The 13477-nt window shown below is 43.0% G+C and overlaps 2 protein-coding genes across 4 annotated transcripts; both read left to right on the top strand.

Moving 5' to 3' along the window:
- Positions 1-351: 351 nt before the first annotated feature.
- Positions 352-4034, top strand: LOC100544543 (uncharacterized). 2 transcript variants are annotated; one of them, XM_031552718.2, is made up of 6 exons: positions 352-490; positions 594-978; positions 1642-1813; positions 2824-3002; positions 3260-3356; positions 3695-4034. In XM_031552718.2, exons 2-6 carry the CDS (start codon positions 597-599, stop codon positions 3846-3848), a joined length of 984 nt encoding a protein of 327 aa, XP_031408578.1. In that variant the 5' UTR covers positions 352-490; positions 594-596; the 3' UTR covers positions 3849-4034. The 2 variants fall into 2 exon arrangements, with proteins under 2 accessions (XP_031408578.1, XP_085076188.1); XM_085220062.1 differs by having other exon boundaries at positions 3636-3761.
- Positions 4035-4239: 205 nt separating this feature from the next.
- RBFA (ribosome binding factor A) lies at positions 4240-12427 on the top strand. Of its 2 annotated transcripts, none has more exons than XM_085220063.1 (7): positions 4240-4448; positions 4750-4810; positions 5701-5862; positions 8018-8130; positions 9137-9221; positions 10120-10187; positions 11707-12427. In XM_085220063.1, the coding sequence occupies exons 1-7, from the start codon at positions 4351-4353 to the stop codon at positions 12092-12094; spliced, it is 975 nt and encodes a 324-aa protein (XP_085076189.1). In that variant the 5' UTR covers positions 4240-4350; the 3' UTR covers positions 12095-12427. The 2 variants fall into 2 exon arrangements, with proteins under 2 accessions (XP_085076189.1, XP_085076190.1); XM_085220064.1 differs by having other exon boundaries at positions 4250-4448; positions 4750-4792.
- The last annotated feature ends 1050 nt before the right edge of the window (positions 12428-13477 follow it).

Genomic DNA, 13477 nt, shown 5'->3' with positions numbered 1-13477 from the left:
GCTCCGTCAGCTCGTGCGCCTGCACCGAGAGTTTCGCGGCTCGCTCTGCCCGTTCTGGACGGCCGGGCGGAGGCCGGCCGTTTCTCAGGCGCGCTCCCGTCTCCGGTCCCATCCGCAAATGCCTTCTGAGAGGACTTGAGGCGTGTCTCAGCCCGCCCTGGGTCTGCCGAGCCGTGCTGCGGTGACTGGGGATCCGGTGGGGGACGGGCGGGACAGGACGTTGCGGGGAAGGTGCCGTGCTTGTTGCGAGCAGCCGGGGCGAGAGAGCGGTACTTGCTTTGCAGCGGTCCTGGGGTGGGCACTGCTGCTTGTTCTTAGCCAGCAAAGCAAGCTTGCGAGCTGCTGTTGGCGGCGTGTGACGCTGAACTTTTCTGTAGCTCTGGTGCCAGGACTGTGCTTGCGAATCACGGACACATCCTTCTGAAGGCGGGGGGAGAACTCGCGTGTTCCACTCACGAGAGCAAATACCGTTGACCAGATCGATCCTCAGGTGAGAAAAGAGCATGCGATCGAGCCAATCAATTCCTGTTTTCAAAAACCTTGCAGCGGGTCACTGTGGGAGATGTCGTTTTGATTTCTCATTGCTTTTGTAGGACATGGAGGGTCAGGAGCTGCCCTGTGTGCTAATTGACTGCATCGGAGGGAGGCATGGGGTATATGAAGACCATGCTGAATTTCTAAGGGAACGTTTCTGTCTCATCACCATGAAAGAATATCTTGAAAACAAGAGCTTTCTTGGCAAAAAGATCAGAGCTATTTATATGTGGTATCACAAACCAGTTATTAATGAGGAGCTGCTGCAGAGCCTGCCTAACCTGAAGATAGTTGCAAGCTCTGGAGCGGGAGTAGATCACCTGGATCTGAATCTGCTCTCTAGCTATGGTGTGAAAGTGTCTAACACTCCCTTGATTGTTTCCACTGACACTGCAGACTTGGGGATGGCTTTGATGCTGGCATCGTCTAGGAGACTTGTGGAAGGTAAGAACTGAAATGCTTTCTGACTTTTTAGAGAGAAGCTGGCTCTTCAAAACGCACAATTAGAAAGCGTGTGCTGATGCAGAGGTAGGCTTAGGAGCAGAAATACTGGAAGAAAAACAGGGATGAGGAAAAGAATAGCTCTGTCACACTGGTAGGAGTAACTTGTATGTAGTGCATTCGGTTTCCCAACAGATGTATCGGTAAGGAAGGTACATTTCTTTTTTTCTTTTTTCCGGATAGCCCTTGAGGGTTCTCCTCCTTCGGCTTGTAGTCACTCACTCATTCTACTTGTCCAGTGCAGTCTTGCTTTTCCAGTTCTAATAAAAAGAGATGTTTGCAAGGAGCCCTAATGCCTGTCTTTGCCTGGCTGACATAAATTTGAGTCCCTGTGAACAAACTGTTCAGACTTTTTTCATCAACTGCTAAGAATCCTGTCCGTCTTTCCTGTGTTTCTGTTCTCTGCCAGATATGCTTATATCCTAAGAAAGTGATCAGTGTAAGAAATTGGGTTGATAGTGCATCACTATTCAGATCTCGTCCAGAAGTATAACAGCATGTTACTGTTCCTCTGCTTCTACATTGTTCTATGACAGAAAGTAACCAGATGCCAGGAATCGTTTAATTCTTTACATGACTTTTTTTTTTTTTTTTTTTTCTTCCAAGGCCATCAAATGGCAATATCCCCTGATACTGAATATTTTCCTGCCAACTGGCTGGGTGTTGAGGTTTCTGGAGCTACTCTAGGCATCATTGGAATGGGCACCATTGGCTACAAAGTGGCTGAGAGAGCGAAAGCCTTTGAAATGAAAATTTTATACCACAACAGGAAACAGAGGTAAAACTGGTCTCAGCTCCAAAGAAAGTCTGCTTTGCCACTGTAGTTCTCCCATTACTCTCTCTTTAAGTGGCAAAATATGTGCGCTGGCTTCAGGATGGTCATCGGTTTCGTGACTTGTATGAAAACAAAGTCAGAAAGGAACAGAACTGATCAATCTCACTGATCTCCCTATGAACCTCCCTGTAATGTTGGTGGCATCACAGTAAACTGAGGAGAAAACAGTCTAAGGTGGCGTTACTGCCATGACTTACACAGAGCAGGAATGCAGGCAGAAACACCTCCTCCTTTCAGAACTGGGTCATAAGGCTGGTCATAAGGAGAGTCAGTCTTGGCAGCCCTTCTGACTGTCTTCAGACAGAAGTGCACGTATCGTTCTGTGTAGCTGACTCTCAGGGACCCATCCCATGTGCTGTGCGTCCTTTACGTCTGTGGGAAGCCAATGGGAGCAGCACCGTGCACACCCCAAACTGTCCTGACGTGGATGAACATGCTGGCAGATCTTGCAGTGTATGCTTCCAGTGAGATAGTACTGATTCACAGAGCAGGCAGGCTTCTGTTGTCATCTATTTCTGAGGATGTACCCTCTGCTCTGTCTCCTCTGTTTCCTCAGCAATTTTTGGATGAGTTACTATTCACAAGGAAGGGAATTTGTGTCAAACGTCAGTTTTGCATTTGGGTTGGAAAAGAATCTCTGTTACATCCAAAAGCTGTGACATAGATGCATTTATCTTTTTATTTACTCAGTGCATTTATATGCACTTCTTACTTTCTTGCCATGGGAGTAGTAGTGCATGTTTTTGCCTAGTAGGACTGATATGAGAAGCAGAGCTTAGCATTTCTCTTCATTTAGTTTAAGTTGTATAATTAACTAGCTGCTTCTCACTAAAGAGCAAAGGAAAAAAAAAAAAAGTTTTTATTTTTTTTGGAACTCTGATTTAAACTTTTTCTGCAAATTCTTGGTTATGACTAGAGTTCTCTCCCCCTTCCTCTCCCTCCCTGCCCCCAAGAAACAAGGAAGAAGAACGTGCTGTTGGAGCTATCTACTGTAAGAAGATAGATGACTTGCTCCAGCAGGCAGATTTTGTGATGCTGGCTGTGAAATTGACACCTCAGACACACAAACTGATTGGGAAGAGGGAGCTGCAGCTGATGAAACCCACAGCCATTCTTATTAATATCAGCAGAGGTAAGGTGCAAGATAAATAAAACTACATTATGGTTCACTGGCATCTCATTTTTATTTTGTATAAGTAGTTCTGGGAAACTCAGCCCTCAAAAAGTGTCTTTTACTTTGAAGTGTTCAGTTAAACCTCTGATTACAAGATTATTTAGCCCACGGTCATATCTCAGTCGAGCATTCAAGCATTTTTATAATGAGCAAGAATTATGTGGCAATCTGAAAATAAGAGTTGAGTTTTGTTTTGTTCTTTTTCTGTCACCCAGGTCTGGTTGTAGATCAGGATGCTTTGGTGGAGGCCCTTCAAAGCAAAGTTATTAAGGCAGCTGCTCTGGATGTGACCTATCCTGAACCTTTGCCAAGGTTGGATATATATTTAAGTTAAATAGAAGTGAGTGCGTGTGCTGCAGAATAGGACAAAGCTTGTAGAAACTACGTAATTTTGTTGCTAGCCCTGCTGAAGTGATGTCCCCAGTCCCTCTGCAGCAGCAAAGCAAAATCCATGCTGACTCACTTGGAGAATTTGTTGCATAAAAAGCTGCAAGCCAGGCTTCGGTTTCAAGCTTTGAGTATGCTTGGGTTATAGCATTATTTCTGCTTGCTGGTAATTATTATTTTAAACATTGCCCTGGTTTCCTTCAGGCGCTGAAGACACCTGCTGTGCGAGCGACTCTCACCTCAGCACTTCTTTTCATCCCCAGGGATCACCCTCTGTTAAAACTGAAGGATGTTCTTCTAACTCCTCACATCGGAAGTGCCACCGTCAAGACGCGCCACCTGATGAAGGAAAACATGACTGAAAGCATACAAGCAGGTCTCGCGGGTCTTCCCATCCCTAACGAAGTACTGCTGTGAAGCGACTCGCATTTCACGTTAGTGCCGTTACCGAGAGCGAGGAAACGCGAGGCTGAGAACCTTTCCCTGCAATTCACGAGGGTTCGCGACACAGATCAGATGTGGAAGTGCAACTTCAACTAATGCTCTTAACTTGTGGTTTAAATGCTTTTTAATTAAATACGACAGCTGCTTCTGTGTGGAAAAGCTGCCATATCTTGTCATTTCCGCCACCAGCCAGGAAAACTTCGACAGCCCAGAGTCTCAAGCCGGCACAATTGGAGTTGCCAGCTCCCCCGGGCGCGGCGGCGCCGAGCGCGGCACGCAGCTTCCCTCCGCCGCGAGGCTCCGGCCGCCGGAAGAGCCCGCCTGCCGCGGGCCGCCCTCGGCTCGGCGGCGCCCCGCCTTTACCGCAGCCTCTGTCGGGGGCGCCGCCGACCGGGGCCGCCGCGCCGCTAGGGGGCGCCGCCAGGGGGCACCGCGGTCGCGGTCGGAGCGCGGCGGGCCGAGGCCGTACGGGAGCATGTGGGGGGCTCGGGCGGCGGGGAACGCGGCCGTGTCGCGCTGCCGTGCGCTGCGCGGTTCCGGGAGCCCGCTAGCGAAGATGCTCCGCAGAAAGAAGTACGTGCCGCGGCGGCTGGCCCGAGGCGGGCGGGCGGGCTTCCTCTGCGCGCCGCTCCCGGCTCGGGCGGGCCGCGCCTACGGGACCGCGGTAACGGGGCTTCCGCGTGCCGGGCGTCTTTGAGCCGTGCGGGAACCTGCGCGGCCTTACGCTCTTCCTCCGCCCTTCCCCGCCCCGCTCCTCCCGCGGATGGGAAGCGCTGCCGGCGGTGCGGTGTCGGCGTGTGCGGGACGCGGTGGGAAGCCGTCAGTTCCGAGCCGCTGGAAGGTAACGCCGTGTGCCTTCCTTCTTGTCCGACAGGAAGAAGTTCTGGTACGACAGCCCTACGCTGGGACCTGGAATGGTAAGGAAATGCTGCAAGGTGCGTTCGTCCGTGCCGGGAGGAACGGGCTTATCCTCTCAGCGCTGTGCATCGCTTTGGAAAAGCGCTTTCCGGTGGAGAAGGTGCAGAATGTAATGTAATGTAAGGGCTTCCTGTGTAAATGGCACCGCTGCTTTGTGGCAGCAGAAACAGCCATGAAACGACGGCCAGCAGGAGAAAGTCACCTTTAGATCGAGTGCAGCGTTCTGTTCTGCTCCTGTAAGAGGAGTGGAGTGCGTAGAACAGATGTTCTGTGCATCCTTTGGAAAAGGTGTCCGTAAGGTGGTTGCCTGTGTTTGTGAGGAACTGGATGTTATGATCCCAGAGATTTTCTCCTGCCCAGTTTTCCTCTATTGAACATAGTGTTCACGCTACGAGAATCAGTGATTGGAACTGCTTTGAATTCTTGTCAGAACGAGAATCAAATTCAGATCAGCGGTGGAGATGGTGTCACCAGTCACAGCATGACAGTCCTCTGACTTTGCCTTTGTTTTCTTTATGTGCTGGAAATTGTTTTACTTCTAGTTCTAGTGATGCTCATAATTCTCTGTGTGGATAAACTGCGTTGCAAAACATAGATATGTGAGACCTGTACAGAAAACAAGCTTTCATGTTAGCTTTCCAAGCAAGTAATGCTTCTCACTTACTACTAGTCGTATTTTAGACAACTGATTTGAGTTACGTAAGTTGCTACAAAATAATAAAAAAGTAAGACTTTTTTTTTGTAGTAAATAAAGATCAAAACTATGAACTATTCTTTACTGAAACACCTAAGAAATAAAAAGGTTGGTAGCTGCAACTCTGACGTTCTAAAACTACACTTAGTATACAAAACTGTCTATAACTTCCTGAGGCGAGTTTGTACTGTTTTGTTGTTGTTTTCTTTAAAGATGTATGAGCCAAGCAAGAAAGCTGACCCGGCAAAAACAAGAAAAGAAGATACCATACGCTGCAGAGTCTTGAATGGTCTTATTCATAAAGCTGTGGCAGAGATGATGAGTAGCTGTGAGGTTAATAAAGAGGTTTATGATCTCAAGCTGGAAATCTGCAAGGCAAGTAAAAAAGCTTCAGCTTTCCCTGAGGTGCTGTGATTACAATTTGAGGCTGGTAAAAGGTCTGCCGGGGAGCTCCTTGGATGTTGTAACATGTGCATCAGTTCTGCAGCACTGATGCTGATGTGGCATGGCAGAGCAAGATGAGCCTTGGTTTTCTTTGTGGGCGAGGAGAAGTCTGCCACTGTTGCAGCTGGTTTAGTAGACCTTTGCCAGTAGAACGCTAATGCCACTTAGGCCAGCTAAATAATATTGCTGGTGTGATTTTTCTTTTTTTTTTTTCCTGTTAGTTGAACATGTAATATCTATATTGCACTTTTAGAAGGAGGAGCCTGATTTTACCACTATAAATTTGTCTTCTCCAGAGTTTTTTTCTTTGTGCAGCTGTGCAAGAGCCAATACCCCACTGTGTCCCTTACCAGCTTCATTGTGCTGGCAGAAGAATTAGATGCAACATGAGCTTAGGTTAAAAAAAAAATAAATACAAGCATTAAGAAAATGGCACTGGCAAACAAGGTTTCAGAAAGAATGGAAGTTTGTCCCTAATTGTAGCTAGTTCTGTCATAATTCATAGGTTTGAAATGAATGTCTTCAGACAAGGGATTAAAATGACATGAGTGAAGTGATTTTTTGTCAGTATGTGTAATGTCCTACATGCAGTATTTTGCTCTGTGGGGCTTTGGGGATCGCTTTCCTAACCTTGATGGTGCACAAAAATACTGGCTGTTGTAGGCAAGCTGCATTGCTTTCAGGAGACGTTGCTGTAGACAAAACAACCTATTTTTCCATAAAGGGAGGGAAAGAAACAGATTTTTCCAAACACAGTGCAAATTTTATTGAAACAGCGCAGTGTTTATTGTTTGTGCTCTCTAAGATGTGGCTGAGACTTGATTTACTCCTCAGCTAATTCTGATCTGGTATTGCTACTTATCTTATCAAAGTAAACCCTTTTGAAGGCTTTCTGCTATCCAGCAGAACTTGTTATTTTCCAGTGTCAAAAGTGAAATTTACGTACTTCAGGCTTGAAACATCCAAGTTTTTATTCACTCCGTAACATTACTCATGTAATGACCAAGGAATGGCTTGTGTTGGATCGGTTTCTTTGTGTGCTTATTTCAGACTCAGTTTGGGAACTGGACAGTCCTAGGAAGGAGCAGCACTCTTAACTTACTGACAGCAGATTTGACTGCCAAGCAGTTTTCTTTCCTGGCAATGAACTCTGAGCTGGCTTTTCCTGCTGTGTGTTCTGTATGTTTCAAGAATTGGTTTCTAGCCTACGTGACCTCTGAACTGTGCCATGCAGTGGGGCGTTCATGCTGCCTTCCTCCTCAACTCCTTCATTTGGTTGAGCTGGGTTGGTTATTAGAAGTTTGCTGAGCGTGTTGTCATAGTGAGAACGTTTGGTAACTAACTGTGGCTAGATGTGATGAATGGTAGTTACGCAGATCTTTCAGTGTTGAATTAATTTTTCAGAAATTGCTCTTCAGGAGGATTGTAGCCTGTCTCACAGAAGCACAGAATTGTAGGACTTTGGCCTCTGCATACCAAGCCTTTTAAACTGCATGCATACCAGCAATGAAGATCATGTTAGTGAGCTGGAGGTTCAAACACTATAGGTTCTCACGAGAGGTTTTCATCACACGATATGGAGGCCATTCTTTTTTCTGTCAATATCAAAACCAGTCTTGTGATGACGACAGACCAGGCTGTATCACAAGTCCTTCTTAGCAGAAACCTACATTTTCAATAACTGTATTCCAAAACAGCATGGAATAAATTGCTGTTCTGGGCTAGTTGTGATGATAGTACCCTGACACTGGCTCAATGTAGCCCTGTCAGTAACACACAGGAGCTGACAGGCTTCTCCTTTGTGTAATTTCAATTGAAGGGGAGCTGGACAGTAACTTGCGAAAATAAAATAGCTCCTTTGGGTACCAAACACAGATCTCAATTGCTGTTAAACCATAGCTCTGTAAAGACACAGTGTATTTTTAATTTTTAAGAGCAAGAATGGAAGAGAAGATTCTCTTAAATATTTAGGTATTTAGTTTGGATCGCTGAATGTTTATGTGTAAATCAGAGACTTGGCTGTATGTGAAGTGTGTATGTGCATATATGGATGTGAAATTTTAAAGAGACGTTTGTCTTTCTGCAGGTGTCCTTGGCATCCAACTTTTCAGCATGTCGTGTATACTGGAATCCTGCTTCTACTACAGCCAGTGATAATTATGTTGAGGGGGTGCTGCGGAAAAGTGCTCCACGTATACGGTACTGCTATCTGATGGGCAGTTAGACTGCTTCATCCACTCTTTGCCATGTATTAGCAACATTCCTTGGATATTTCTAGCAGTCTAAATCTGACCTGTTTGGATGCTCTAGTGTTTTAGATGGGTAGCTGTGTCAGAGCAGCTGTGAATTCTCCCACTGAAGCACAGCTAGCTTGACATGGTTTCTGTGCTTTCAAAGGTTTGGAGTGGGCTGAGCAGAAGAAAAGAGGAGTTTGGTTAAAGCATCACTTCACTGTACCCAGTGATGGTGGCCTCGACATACTGTGCATGACAGTGGGCCAGAATATGATGCTGCACAAAAGGATTGGCACATTAGAGAATTATCACATTAGAGGTTCATTGGGCAAATCTGATCTCTAGAAACACTTTGGACATCTTGAAGAGGTGACTGATCCTATGGAAATTCTTCACAGTGCTGATGATAAAAAATAAATGTCAGGATGCTGCCATACACTGTGATATGATTACTCACTTTTTGCAGGGTCCAGTGAGTTTGCAGGATACCATGGAGACTTCTCTCTCTCTCTTTGCTTGGCTTACCCTCTGCAGTCTGACTTGTCCGTTGGAGGGTCAGAATTTCACCCCATGGGGAAGGTGTCATTGAAACATACTGTAGGTCTGCTTCCTTTTCCCCCATTTCCCTAGGTTTTGTAGTTCCTGCTCCAGCACAAAGCTCTCCTTCCACACTCTGAGAAAATCAAAAGGGGAAAGACCCAGGTTAGCCTGTGCATATAGGATACAAACCTAATATTATTTCTACCTAGTGTGATCTGCAGCTAATAGTTTTTGTGTGTTACACATTCAGAGCTGGGGTTCTGCACTGATGTAAGTTAGTGCCTTAGCACTAACTAGAATGGCTATTTGTCAGACTGTAAGTTTTGCAAACAAAATCCTTAAATTTGTAGTATTCATGGAATTAATGCATTTTATCTTTCTTCAAGGTGCTGTACTGTTATTCACACTGCTTGATATTGCATTTTTGCCAGGTATCTTCTGATGAGTCAGCAAATTCTAGGAAATGTGCCCCCAGTAGTATTTGTAAAAGACAAAGAAGCTGCAGCTGTAAAAGAGGTAATTGTAATCCTTGACTGTAGGATCAAGTACTATGATACACAAATGTGTTTGAATACTGAGAGAGTTGATGTTCAATAGATAAACATTAATTGCTCCATTAAAAATCAGCCTTATCTACACCCTTACCTCTTCATCTTCCAGAGCATTTTAGAAAATAATCTTTAGTAAGATTAATGTTTAGATGCAATGTAATAGAAGCTTTGTTGCTATTTCCCTGTTAACTTTTTTTGAGGCTACTGTTACAATTTCTGAAGTGAAGTATTCAGAGATGCCTGTGAGAAATAACGAGGCTAATAAGTAGCAGCCCTAAAATATAACATTATACTCTTAAGGAATATATGGTAGCCATTTGTCTAGCATACATAATTATGTATGAAATGAGTTCTGAGGAACTGTGTTCCACACTTTGAATATTATGTGCTTTTGAAATGCTAGTGAATCTAATCAGTGATTTTATTGATTTATTTATTCTATAGCCTAACATTTTCACAATTGTGAATTATTACAGTTTTTCTCTGGAACTGCACATCTTTACCCATTGCATACTTCCCTCAACTTTTTAACTTATCCTTAATATTCCAGGTTTTCTATCATGGTGTGGAAATGTTTTTAGAATGATGTTATCTGGGAATCCACAGCTTTCTAGGCAAGAAGAATAGCATTTCTGGTTGGCATTTCTGTAAACTAAAATAGTCACAAGATCAGATGTGACTTAAACTCATCTCACAAACAGAGAAGAATTATACTCTAACATATATTTCACAGTATTGAAAAGACAGTTTGGGAATGTAGAAAAAAATGTACATATGCTATTTGATATTTGTCTGTTGTTAAGGTATGATCTAATTATATTGTTTACAAGGCCTTTAACATCTATTGTCTTACATATTTACAGATTGAGGAATTACTGGCTGTTGCTGATTTTGGACCTCAAGAAGAAGAACCATCTCAAAATGATTCCAGGTGGGCTTTTTTGAATCAAAGGGATACAAGTGTCTGTTTTCATCTCTGTTGGCCAGCTTAAGTTGGAGATTATTTTATGTGACACAAAGTATATTTCAGTTAGATTTGTAACTGAAGTTGTTGTTTCATAGCAGCAAGGTATAAAAAGTAGAAAAAAAGATACTGTGTGGAAGCCCTTACCAACTAGGAGCCCTTTTATAAACAAACCTATGGGATAACCTGGGGCAAAAAAAAAGAAATAATTATCCAAGAAGTTAAATGTAGCATTTCAATTTGTGGTTTAAGCTTTCTTTGCAAATGTTACAGCCATGTATTAAAACAGAGGGAAGATATTTCTTATTATATATGTCTGATTTCCTTTCATATTTAAGTGCAGATGTTTTTATAGGGTATTTTGTCTCTGGTTATTGTGCACAGATATCTTCCTGCAGGTTTGCAAATATAGAAACAGAAAGTCTATTTTTTTATATATAAGTGGACCTGTGTTAAGCTGTGAAAAATGGCTGAATTGCAGTTTGTAATGCTGTAGTGTGTATGCTTTTGGAAGCAGCTAACCCATAATGTAATAACAGAACGTGGTCTTTACAATCAGCTGTGTTTGATATCAATAATCAGAGCAACAAATTAATAAGACTTGGGATCCAGTACTACAATTCTGGTATGAGTACCATTTGTGAGAGAAATAATTTTGGAACTTGGAATTTAAGACTCAGTATGTTTGCAATAATTACTTTTTTTTTTTTTTTAACAAGTGTTTCATAGCAGTAATATTTATTTCTTGCTGATAGTCTCATCATGACTCTAAACCAATATAAATACAACACTTTTATACAGGTAGAAGTTTGGATTGTTATGGCTGTACATGAGTAGAGTTTACTGATAAATCTCCCTGAATTAACTAAACATTACTTACGTTAGCATTATTTTATAGCTCTTGAGGTATAACACTGAACAATCTGTTAGATCCTGTGGGCTGGACATTCTCAAAACCAGAAGCTCCTACTTGTGTAGTCTGTCAGTGGGAATGACTTTTTATGCCTCTTTGTCTCACAGGGCTGTGCATGAGTTGCAAATCAGAAATTTCTTGGGGGAAAAATCACTGTTGTGATAGTCTTTCCCCTAGGGCACCTAACAGCTTGCTCTACTTTTGTCTTGTGGAAATACTTCAGTCTGATTTAATTAATATTTCTGAGCACAGGCTGCTACTTTTCACTTCTTGGAAAACCTAGGAGTTGTCTAACTTCCTCCCAGGTCCAGTGCTCATTCTGTTGCTTTTTTTTTTTTAATAGAAACTGGCAGTTTTGTGTGGAACGTAGTTGCTTTATTTACTTCCCCAAATTAAAGCCTGTTGAAGTGCTAACAAGCTTAAATATAGCCAGTCCCCAGACACATGGTCCAGTGATACCTCTTCTTCCAGTTTATGTATCCATTATTCACGTTGTCCCAATTAGTATTGCTCCTTAAATAATAGACAGGCAAGGAAAAATGACAATTTTTTTTTTCCCCAACCTTTTCACAGTGAATCATTCTCTTCAGCAACTCAATCTTCAGACTCGCCTATCCGATCTAATCTTTTTGGGATTGATCATGAACTGCTGAAAAGGCAAATAATGGAATACAAAAAACTGAAACTGTCAAGAATTACAGAAAGTGTTCCGTGGACGCAAAGCCAGGGGCAGCAGCTGTCTAAGATTCAAAAGAAAATGAAAAAGAAAAAAACAAAGAATATTCCTGATGATGACATTACACCGCAGAAATACTTACTGGACAGATATGAAGCTGATTACTTCGATGATAACACTGAATCAATCTCAGACTGTGAGCTGGAGGATGAGTTACAGGAGGTAGACGAATTAGAGGCAAACAAGGACAAAACTCCAAGTGAGCCTACCATGAAACTGAAATGAGGTGGAAGGAGTTGCTCCCTTTAAAATTGTGAGTGCCAGTGGCACAAAAAAGAATGTCACAGCTACTGAAAGATTAGTTTTGTACCTCCTGTTTACTGCTTCCTCTTTCAGACCTGCAGGTCTGGTACACATGGAGTACTGCTGCGTGGTATATTAGAAAAATGAAAATGCTGTTTGTAACAAACTGGTGAACAGCTTTAAAGCAGCTGTAGTTGTAGGAATTCTAGCTAGAGAGCAGCTTTCTAATAACAAAACATACATTGTGCAGCAGTGTGAGCTAAATCTTCCTGCAGTTTTGTTATTTCCAATAAAATTATTGTTTCTATGCTGAAATGTTTTTTCAAAAATAATCTGGATCAAAATAATCACAGAGTGATGCTATCTGTTATTCTTGGGTCAGGAAGAAGGAAGAAAATGAAAGAGATTAAAAGACAGTGAATGTAAGCTCCAAAATGTTTTTAAAAATCTTAAGTATTTTTAAATTGAAGAAAGAAGCTCAGCCTCTTAATTCATAGAATCATAGAGTAACAGAATGGCTTGGTTTGGAAGGAACCTTAAAGATCCCTGGTTTGGGCAGAGTTGCCCACCTACTCTATCAGGCTGCCCAGGGATCCATCCAACATGGCCTTGAACGCTTCCAGGAATGGGGCAATCACAGCTTCTCTGGGCAGCATGTTCAGTGCCTCTGAGTAAGTAATTTCTTCCTTACATGTAATCTAATTCTCCCCTTTAAATTTAAAACCGTTCCCCTTTGTCCTGTCACTGTCTGACGATGTAAAAAGTCACTTTCCCTCCTGATTGTGAGCTCCTTTTTAAGCAGTCAAAGGCTAGAGCCTTCTCTTCTTCAGGCTGAACTTGCCCAGCTCCCTCAGCCTTTTTTCACAGCAGACATGCTCCAGCCCTTTTGATGGCTTCCCCTGGACCCACTCCAGTGATTCCACATCTTTTGGTACTTGCTAATGAATTAGTTTTTATATTGGTGCTCAGTTTGGTACTTGTTAAGTGAATCCTCTTATGTCTTCTGGTTTCTGATGTATAAAATGAAGGTATGTCTTGACTGCCCAATAACTAAAACATACAACCTGTGTATTAGACTTCTGAATGGACAAGGAGAACAGGGTTGATCTGGTGCAAAATTTTTTAGTTTGGATCTCTGTAATAAAGGTTTGCAGTCCGTAGATTAGATTTGTTGTAATCAGCAGCCAAACCCATGCTCACTCTGTGCCCTAGTAACTTCACTCCGCTGTTAAGCAAGTGGGGGCTGTTGACCTCTTCACTCCACTGCTGCTGTCATAGAAGGCACATTTCATTCAAGCAGACAGACTGATTAACATCTAAATGTCCAGGGCTGGGACACCTGTTCAAACTTGGTGATAAGGAAAA

Source organism: Meleagris gallopavo, chromosome 3 (assembly GCF_905368555.1).
Source record: "Meleagris gallopavo chromosome 3, MGAL_WU_HG_1.1, whole genome shotgun sequence".
In the NCBI taxonomy this organism is placed as follows: domain Eukaryota; kingdom Metazoa; phylum Chordata; class Aves; order Galliformes; family Phasianidae; genus Meleagris; species Meleagris gallopavo.
This window is presented reverse-complemented; position numbering and strand designations above follow the sequence as displayed.

What these genes read in the sequence shown, in the direction of transcription:
- RBFA (XM_085220063.1), top strand. Translation starts at nt 4,351, where the DNA reads ATGTGGGGGGCTCGGGCGGCGGGGAACGCGGCCGTGTCGCGCTGCCGT. An exon ending in AAGCTGCAGCTGTAAAAGAG is followed by an intron (nt 9,222 to 10,119) that starts GTAATTGTAATC and finishes ACATATTTACAG; the next exon opens with ATTGAGGAATTACTGGCTGT. An exon ending in CCATCTCAAAATGATTCCAG is followed by an intron (nt 10,188 to 11,706) that starts GTGGGCTTTTTT and finishes ACCTTTTCACAG; the next exon opens with TGAATCATTCTCTTCAGCAA.
- LOC100544543 (XM_031552718.2), top strand. Translation starts at nt 597, where the DNA reads ATGGAGGGTCAGGAGCTGCCCTGTGTGCTAATTGACTGCATCGGAGGG. An exon ending in GTCTAGGAGACTTGTGGAAG is followed by an intron (nt 979 to 1,641) that starts GTAAGAACTGAA and finishes TTTTCTTCCAAG; the next exon opens with GCCATCAAATGGCAATATCC. An exon ending in TATCCTGAACCTTTGCCAAG is followed by an intron (nt 3,357 to 3,694) that starts GTTGGATATATA and finishes TTTCATCCCCAG; the next exon opens with GGATCACCCTCTGTTAAAAC.